The sequence below is a fragment of the Trichomonas vaginalis genome, chromosome IV, assembly GCF_026262505.1.
Source record: "Trichomonas vaginalis G3 chromosome IV, whole genome shotgun sequence".
Classification (NCBI taxonomy): domain Eukaryota; phylum Parabasalia; order Trichomonadida; family Trichomonadidae; genus Trichomonas; species Trichomonas vaginalis.
Window position 1 is genome coordinate 23,672,815 of NC_067206.1, and position 10,101 is coordinate 23,682,915.

The 10,101-nt window shown below is 32.7% G+C and overlaps 1 pseudogene across 1 annotated transcript, besides 2 other annotated features; it reads right to left on the reverse strand.

Annotated features, from left to right (window-relative positions):
• Positions 1 to 5,665: part of a mobile genetic element that runs on past the window's edge.
• TVAGG3_0155430 lies at positions 1,752 to 2,959 on the reverse strand (annotated as a pseudogene). The gene has a single exon. A coding segment is annotated over exon 1 (1,208 nt).
• Positions 5,591 to 5,665: a terminal%2Cinverted (terminal inverted repeat of Maverick-3 transposon ID:TVAGG3_0155420).
• Positions 5,666 to 10,101: the final 4,436 nt, after the last annotated feature.

Below are 10,101 nucleotides of genomic sequence, written 5' to 3' on the forward strand. Positions count from 1 at the left end.
AGTTTGGTTTGTTTCAACTGGTTGTTTAGGTTTTTTAAGTCGGTCTAAAACTTCCTGAGGTATAGGAAAACTTTACAAACATGTGGTGTAACTGCTGGAAGCCGACAAATCCATCTTGAACTCATTTGTCTCAATGCTGTATTGTTCATTTCATCTCAGTAAAAAAATTTACATTCCCCACGTTTGAGCGGTTGAGGTTGGTTATTGTTTACCCACTGTTGTGCATGGTTATATCCTCTGTTAAAGAATCTTTCACCTTGGTCCTATAGTGTCCTGCTTGGTTATAGTAGTCATTTGCTTGTTATAATAGTTTCCGCTTGTCTTCCTACATTGTCCATCCATCCTTGAACTTTTCCTCTTGTTTCAGATTTGGAATAAGTTGTTGCATTCTCGTGCTACATCCAACCTTTCTGTACAGTTTGTATAATATGTTGTGCTTTCTCTTTAAGTATACCTAATGTACTCAAAATCTTCCTTCCAACTCCAAATACACCTCTGGCTATTGTTCCCACTGCGGGCAAAAATCTGGATGCAACTCCTGCTAACGCGCCAATAAACCCATTTCTATGGGTTAAAAAATGACGAATCCAAACAAGGACCCCATGTTTCTAAAAGGCAACAAAAAAGCACTCATGATAAAAATCTTTAGTTCAACACCAAATGCTTGGTTTATGGATATCTTGGAAAACATTCCGAGAGTTAGAACAGATGGACCTCCATACTGGTTAATATTTGTTGGTCAAAACACAAAGAATAACTGTGAAGCCATACCATTATGGTCCAAAAATATTTTAGATGTGAAAACTGCTTTGACAATATCTCGTTGACAAATACCATCCACAAAACTGACATCTGACTGTGAAAGTTCTTTCAAATCAGATGATGTAAAAAACTATCTGCGTTCAAAAAATGTAAACCAATATTCATTGTCGACCAAAACCATTCTGCTCTTGGTGTCATTGACAGTTGTATAAAAATCTTAAGAGACTTAAATCAACCACAAGGTGGTGAGGTAGATGAAATGTCATATGACGACAAAGTATAGACACTTCTCCATGGCAAAGATGAGACAAGTTTAAATATTTACAATAACCGTAAACAAAAGGTTTGGGAAACCACTCCCCCGAAAGAAATGAAAAAACAACCCTGACTTAGAGAAAGACTATATATTTAATAATTTAGTCAAAAGAGACAAACAAGAAGAATGCCGGCTTCAAACTTCAGAAAGGTGACAAAGTAAAAATAGAAATACCTAAACGCGACCCATATGAGAATACTATTGACTATGACAACAATGGGAACTCGACAGGTACTCACATTCGTGTTCGTAAAAATAGAAGAAAGTATACAAGAGAATATTATGAAGTTTTAGGCAAACATGGCAAAATGTACACACAGCAAGCAGAAGATAAAACTACTATTGCCAGACCTCGTTTCAAACTTGTCAAAGTTCAAGTGGTATACTTTCAAAGACAGTTCCTAACAATATAAGACAACTCCTGACGAATATGCTAAAGAAGTTGAAATGACGACTAAGCAATTCTATACATGCGTAAACTGTCATGTAAGGTGGCATGTATTCTTTACTTTGTCCCGTTGTTTGTGTATATCCTGAAACGAAATGTGTATGGTTTCCTTCTCCCTGAGTGTCATCCCAGTAACAATTTATAGCAAACTTAACGTCGTCTTTAACATCATATCCTTTACCTTTTGTCATTGCTGACCAATCCCAATATCTATGCTTATGCAACCTGCTTGAGATGTACTTAAATCTATGTAGTGACTGTGTGCAGGTAAATTTTCACCTGAAAATCGTTTTACTTCCACCTGTTTCCTTTGAAGAGTTTGCACAATACAAAAACCTGTCGACTATTTGAGTCCAAGTTCCAAAACCAAGTACTACTTCTGGTCTGGTAGAGTTCATTGACGTATAAATAGAGCCTATAGGATATAATGTTTGAAGTATTTCTGTCTTTAATGTTTGAAGCTCTGTTTTTGTCAGCTTCTTGTCTAACATTGCGGGTAGTTGCTTCAAAGTTTCTGGCATGACTTTCAATGTTCCTGCAAACTGTTATCTAAACTGTTTAGTGTATCTTTTACGCTTGTACCTCGGATTTTCTAATGGTGCACTTGAACCAAGGTCAAAGTTCAATATTATGTCGTTGCTGTAAAAGTTGTAAAACTTGTATGTGTATGGTTCTTGTCTGCTTTCTTCTCTAACTCATCGTTAAAATAAGTTTTATCTGCTTTAAGGTCTAAACATCCTGAACACCATCCTGTATCGGCTTTAGTTTTTAAAATCTTCGATGTCCATTCATGGTACCAGTCAACCCTTTCTTTCATTTCGTTATCTTTTCATCCACATATTCCTTATCCGCCTTCTTCACTAACACACTAGCCACCCATCCTTATCTGCTTTCTTTTCAAGGCTAACGTTTAAGTCTGTTATTTCAGATATAGAATGTGTATGTCCAACGGACTTTTCATGTTTAAGGTTTCTTGTAAGTCTGTTATTTCAGATATAGAATGTATATTGAGTCTTTTTAGAATATTTCGTTTTCAAGCTCTTGTCATTCACTTGACATTTTATTGTCAACATATGTTTGTCTGCTAGTTCAGGATGAGTATGTTTCTTTGTTGCATAAGCTATTGTTAGCTCTTTCTTCTTTCTTTTGCTATTGCATCGTCTACATATTCTTTGTCAGCTTTTGTTGTCAAACATCTGCTTTCAAAAGAAGTTCATTTATAGGTTTCTCGTTAAAAGTTCCTTTTGTTGGATTTATACAGACAGTATGGTTCTTATTGTCTTGAAACAGAAACTCATCTGTCATTGGGTTTAATGTCAGTTTAAGTTTCCTTCTTTCAATGACTCAGATATCTTAGAATAGTTTGAAAGGTTTGTTGTGTTCTTATTTAGAGCTTGTATAATGAGTTGTCGGTTGTGTTGTATTTCTCTCATAGACGCTGTTTCATTTGACATTTTTATTCTAGATAAAATATGCTTTCAATAGAAAAAGAAAATTCTAGAGGTTGCTACAACTAAACATTAGATGAACTTTTTACCAATGTAGGTCAAAAGTTTGAGACAGAGACCGTAAAGCATGAAGGCTATCGTTTTGACTACCCATTGAGATGGTTAAGAGACCCATCCGTACACAAAAGCTATTGGCTTTCGTAGAATGAAGTTCATTTCAGAAGCCATACATGGTTTCCCATTTACGGTCGGTTTGAAGTTCGATACTATATACAAAGAAAAAACGTACGTATGAGAAATTTGAACAGGGAAAACTTTTACAAGTTAGTTTTGCTTGTAAACTTAGAAACAACTCTTCAAGCTTTTCAAGAAAAAATAAACGATATCTATCTCGAATATGCAAACCAGTATAACATTGACGAAGAAGTACCATCTCGATATTATTATACAGGAAAAATGCAACTGTTAAAATCAATAGAATAGAAGACCTTGGAGAAAACGTTTATATTTCTACAAAAATATAACAACTTGGCATGGTATAGATTTCTGAGGATGTTAAATCAGCCTGCAGAATATCCAGTACAACCCGGACTTTTATGAAGTCGAAACCCTAATGGAACATATGAAAATGTTTTTCGACTCAGATGCTATTATTGTTCATGCTTCAATTTTCTGGCGCCCAAAACTCTTTTTTAATGCTTGGCAAATGACTTTTACGAAAAACCCTACAAAGCTATATGAACCACCAAGTGGAAGTATTTCAGACTTTCAAGTATGGTTTACTACAGATGGAAGAAAAAGAACAATTCCATTATACCATGCGTTTTACTTAGAACTTAGTTTCATATACAACTACTATCGAACGGTAAAAATATAATTTTTTAATACGGTTGAGGTGTTGGATTTGGTTGCCAACTTGACTGTGGTGCAGGTTCAGGCTGTTGTATAACAGGAGCTTGTTCTTCTGGTTCAGGGTCTTTAGGTATAATACCAACAAACTGACCTACTCTTTACCAATATTTTTGACTCCGTTCCAAATTCCTCTTCCTACGGTTTTTATTCCATTCCATATACCTCTTCCAACTCTTCTGAAGAAGTTTCCAATACTACTGAAGAAACCCATTTTACTATATGTAAAAATCTAAATGTCACCTAGTCTCTTACGTTTCCTGTTGAGTTCCATAGCATTCTTTAACTGGAGCTCATACATTCTGTTTCTCCTCTGGTAGAAAACATATTCTGGGTCAACTCCTGTGTTCGCGTCATCTGCATAGAGTTGTTTATATCCCACTTCGGGGTTTGTATAAAACTCTTTCCATCTCATATTTGCATACCATGGTGGCAAACTATAACGCAGCGTCATTTGACATGCATGTTTGCATTTGTACATCTGTTGGCACTTGACCATAGTTTGCCATTGCAGTTTGTATTCTAACTTCATTTGGAATATTTCTGTGGGTTTGGTTGTCCAGGTTGCTGTGCATTCGCTAAGTTCTGTGCGTCCATTTAATATTAGATAAAAATATCTCTTACGAGTACATATACTGGACATTTGCAGGCATTGGTTCATCTTCATATTCTCTGTATTTTTCTGCCACGTCAATAAATAAATGACACAATGGAAAAAAACCTAAAACAAGTAGTCCTATTTCAAACCACATTTACTTACCAATAAAATTCTTTGTTATGACACTTTCTCCGGTTTATAGGACCTCTCTCATATTCTATCTTGTCATATCTAAACTCATAGTCATGTATGTCTCTAACCATTTCATAACGGTTTCCAAACCACTTATTCGATGTAAAGTAAAAGCATGGACAGTTATGTAAAACGTCTAAAGTTTCTAAAGAGTCTCTCAAAGTCCAGTCTACTTGGTATTGAAAATCCCATGTGTTATAGAACGGCGGGTCCACTATAAAGAAAACATTTTCCTTGTCTTTATATTTTTTCATACAACTCTGTCCAATGACATCTCACAAACTCTATACCCTCAATATATTTTTCTATGTCCTCTTTGAAAACATTTGTATATGTTAAGATATAAAACATTTGACATAAGTGTTTCAATGTCATGAACTCTTATAGAACCACTATATAAATAGTCTAGCAGATATACTATCCCAGTCTATATATTCTGCTTTTTTCAAAACCCTCTCTCACAATATTTTTCTTATCTAATGGTATACGTCCATCTTACCTATAGGTATCTTTTCTTTTAACGCTTTCAATATATTGTTTGTGTCTGGTATATTGTTGAGACGGTCCATATAGTTGTCGAAGTCATTGCATATAATCTTTGAGTCTGGTTTGTATGGCACAAATGGGATATATAGAAACTTCCACCGAACAAATCTACAAATGTTAGACCATTCGGTAGTTTCTTAAGTTCTCTCTAGAATATCTTCATTTACCCTTATTTCCAAGAACGGTAACGGTGGTTTTGTAAATTCATTTATTATAATAATAAATGTTTTTTTCCTGAAAGTGACAGAAGTGACAAAACATAAAACAATATATATTTGTGAAAAGCTCCTGGAAGACCGTATATAAGAACTTCATTTATACTAAACATCTTCAGGGCTAGAGTGCGCAACGCGCCTGGAAGCCCTCCGAATAAAAACTTCATTTATACTAACATCTTCAGGGCTAGAAGGGGCGCAGCCCCTGGAAGCCCACTACCTTTTTTTTTTAATTATGATTGTTTCTGTGAAGAGATCTCTAATGTAATTTTGAACATTATCATCATCTCGAGGGTGGTGAATTTTTAAAAATGAAGTGAGGTAAAATTTATATAAAATTGACATCCGATACGATGAATCGAATTCCAACTATTGGCCTTGGAACATGGAAATCTCCAAGATCTGAAGATCTTGTTAATGCTATTACTTATGCCATCAGGAAGCTGGCTATGTTCATATAGATTGCGCCTTGTGTTATGAAAATGAGGATATTGTTGGACAACAGCTTCAGCAATGCTGGGACAGCGGGCATAAAACGCGAAAACATTTGGATTAACTCAAAATTATGAACACACATCATCGCCCTGAGATAGTTGAAGAAGCATGCAGAAAAACACTTAAAGATTTACGTCTTGATTACCTTGATCTCTACTTAATGCATTATCCGTTTGCATTCCAGAACACTGGAATTGGCGTAGCCTTAATCCTTTAGATGAAAAAGGAAATACAATTTTTGATGACGGAGTCTCCTTAATTGATACATGGAAAGCAATGGAGAAGCTTGTAGAGAAAGGTTTAGTAAAGAGAATTGGCGTTTCAAACTGGACAATCAATCAGCCGTGAAAGATTGAAATATTCCGACGCAAAAAACAACACCCTACACAAACCAAGTTGAATTCAACTTATACATGCAACAAGGTCCACTCAGAGAATACATGCATAAAGAAGGAATTATCGTTACAGGTTATTCTACTCTTGGTACACCAGACTGGGCAAACCTGATGAGCCAGTTGCCTTAAAGATGAAGAATTAAATAAGATTGCTGCTGAGACAGGTAAATCATTGGTGAGGTTGAATTAAAGTTCCTTCTTACTATTGAACCTGGAGCTTCTTTACTTGCAAAGAGTGTTACTCCAGAGAGAATTTACAAGAATATTCATTTGGACTTTGAGTTAACAAAGACCAAATCCAAAGGCTTCGCAATCGTGAAAGATTCTATCGCTAGTGATTATCAAGGAAGACTTGGAAGCGCGATGGAAATGGTGATGGATGGTAAATTGATTTATATTATTTTCTAAACAGTTATTTATTGTTTCAAATGTTTTTATCTTTTTAATTTGAAGAGTAAATGTTTTCATTGATGTGGAATTATGAAGTATCATATGGATTTTAATCCGGAATTAATCATTATCCATTCGTTTATCCATAAATTATTGCTGAATATATTGATTAAATGTGAAAAATTGAAATCTCTTAGAATAGCATTTAAGTTGATCCTATAGCTATATTATGTCATATGGGTCTATTCAAAACTTTCTATTACTCACAATAAATCACTAACAATAATTTAAAACATATCTTCAATAAAATAGAAACAATGTATATGCAATTTTGATAAAATATGCCAAAAAATTAACTGTCATTCAAAATAGGATAAATCAATAATCAATTGATAAGATTTTTTCAAGATTTTGTTTGAAATCTTGAAATATCATTATTCATGAGATGTGATACCTGATTTATTACAGGTATTGATAATTAAAAAGAATAATAATGGAAATTAAACAATAAAATAAAATTACTAACAAACAGGGATTAAATGGGAATCATCAAAGATGATCCATTGAGGTAGAAAGTTTAATTCTAGAGTTATTCAAGCATCTGAATTGAAGAGATCCAACGAACGTTGAGATTTGATACATGGTTTAACAATGTTTTTAGAGAACCGTGCGAATTTGTAGAAAAGTGAACAACAACCGCCAGACGATTTACCATTTTCCTTGAAATATGGCATTTGGAGAATTCGTCTGCGGTAGGTTTTTTTTCTGGATCTCTGTCAAGGCATTTAGAAATAACGGCAAGCAAGTTCTTATTCTGAATTTATCAGTAGCGAAAAGTCCAATGCTTATGCATTGCTTTATTTTTCGATATCTGGAGCATTAAATGGATAAGTTTGTGTAGCTAAGAAGTAAAAGTGTTACTCCTAATGACCAGATATCAGACTTCATGGAGTGTATTTCTTGCAATATACTTCTGGAGCCATAAATAATTTTGTTCCTTTAGCCATTTTGCATGAACAAGAAGATCCATTAAAAAGCAAGTCCAAAATCACCAATTTTTACTCTTCCGTACGTATCGATAAGAAGTTCGCTGGTTTGATATCGCAGTGAGCGATGTTTTTATCATGAACTGATTTGATGGCTAAAACTGCATCATGCGCATATCTGTAAATGTCTTCTCATATAGTTTTCCACCAGCAGAGAAGACTTTGTAGAGATCTGTTGGGCAATATTCCAGAACCATGTAAATGAAGTCATTGTAACGGTATATCTGATATATATCTGACTATCCTAGGACGTCAATCCTCATACAAGCAGTCTAATTCTGCTTGTGAAAAGAAGCATTTGGGAATCTTTTGACAGCAAAGTTAGAGTTGAAATTAGCTGAGTGTACTTCATATATAACTCCATATCCACCTTTGTCCAATGATCTTATAAATTCTAATCCATTCTGCTTGAAGGAACTCAACTTCTTCTCGTCCATAATCTGTTCTGTATACCTTTTCAATTTTTTCAGATAGAGATTTAAGAAAAATGTTTTCATGGTAATTCAAATTTGTCAAAAAAATTGAGATCATAATCTAAACACTTTTTACGAAAATTGGATTAGAAATATTTATTATTGTGTCTAATAATTTTTTTATCTATATTTTTACACCGCTTTCAATTTTGCGCCAGGATATCTAAAGTAATGATGGTAATATTTTAAGACATATTCTCTGGGGTTAACATAATTACAATGACCACTTGTCACATTTGTGCACGTTGAAGATAGTGTTTATTGCTGTAGTACAATTAAAATTTACATAAATTATCATCAAATAAATTCTTTGAATACTTAGAATTGAAATTTGAAATAAACTTTTACAGTAGAGTCTTTACACTACTTGAGGATAAATGAAACTATTATATGATATATTAACACTTTCTAAATGATCAATGAATAACGGGCAGTTATGAATAATGAAAAAAAATAATCGTCTTTCGACGAAAAAATGAAAATAATCGTCAAATACGACGATAGAGGGTGAATTCCCAAATATTGGTTTTTACAAGGAATGAATATATCCTCAGATCAGAACTCATCTAGGATGAGGTATTTATAAGTTTTGTTCATAGATGTATTTCTTATATAAAATCATAATTATGAGATATATGTGATAGATCTATTATTGTTTGGAATCTTACAAACTCATTCTATAAGTTGTATTTATATATCAGAAAACCAATAATATAGTAAGATATCTATTTTTCAAATAAATTTCATTAAGAAGAAGTGTAAATAGAATGCGGCATCATAATCTTAAACTAAATATGAAAGATAATATATTGTTATGAAAAAAAGGTTGAAAAATGAAACCAAAAATATAAAATTTTTATTCATAAAAAGTTAAGAAAGTATAAGGAGGATATTTCCCCATGGTGACGGCATATGTCATTGATGTAAGTATGTTCGCGACTAAATTACATAATCAAAATTTGTTAAGTCACATTTTTTAAAGTAAGTGATTGTGGAAATGATTCTCCAGTATAACTGAGTATTAAATTGCTTGAGATTTAGAATAATTTTAAATCAAATATAAGTAGTATATGTGGATGTGTTGTGTGACTTTTTTTGTAACGTAAGAATTCATACAATATTGAACGATTTTGTATCATTTTTTTTGACATATGAAGTAAAAAATGTATATTCTTACGGTTTTTATTCTTACGTTTTTGAAATAAATCAAGATTTGAAAATTTTTGAAAATTGTAAGACATTTACACTCAGCCCATACATAATGAAATAAAAAAAACACATTAAAAATTAATATTAATTTTAAATAATTTATTTTTTATCTTTTATAAAAGAAGCTATATATATAGATGATGTCAGATATTCCGCGATTATTAAACATTGTTTAAATCCTGAATGGAATCAATGGAGTCATAATCAAAGACCTCATAAAACGATTAAAGAAATTAGATATAATTATTTTCATGAATGAAAAATAAACTTTAAAAATTCATGTCTCACATTTTTGAATAATTTATTTATTTTTAAATGAAATGAGCGTCAAGACTAACGATGTTAAAAATTAGAATTCACAAACGAGGAAATAAAGGATATATTAGAGAGGCGGGTTATGAGGTTGATAAATATTATTTTAGAAATTGTCAAAAATTCGCGGAGTTTTTAAATGAGTTTGATTATGATGGAAAAATGAATAAAGATGATGTTATAAATTTCTTAATATCCACATCTAAAAAGGGAAACTAAAGAACCTGATGTTTTCCTGAATATTATGAAGAACGATTAAAGATGATGAATATGATGAAATTGAAAGACTGGAAAAAATAAGAGATGAAATAGATGAAAAAATTAAGGAATTAAGAGAAGTGAAAAAT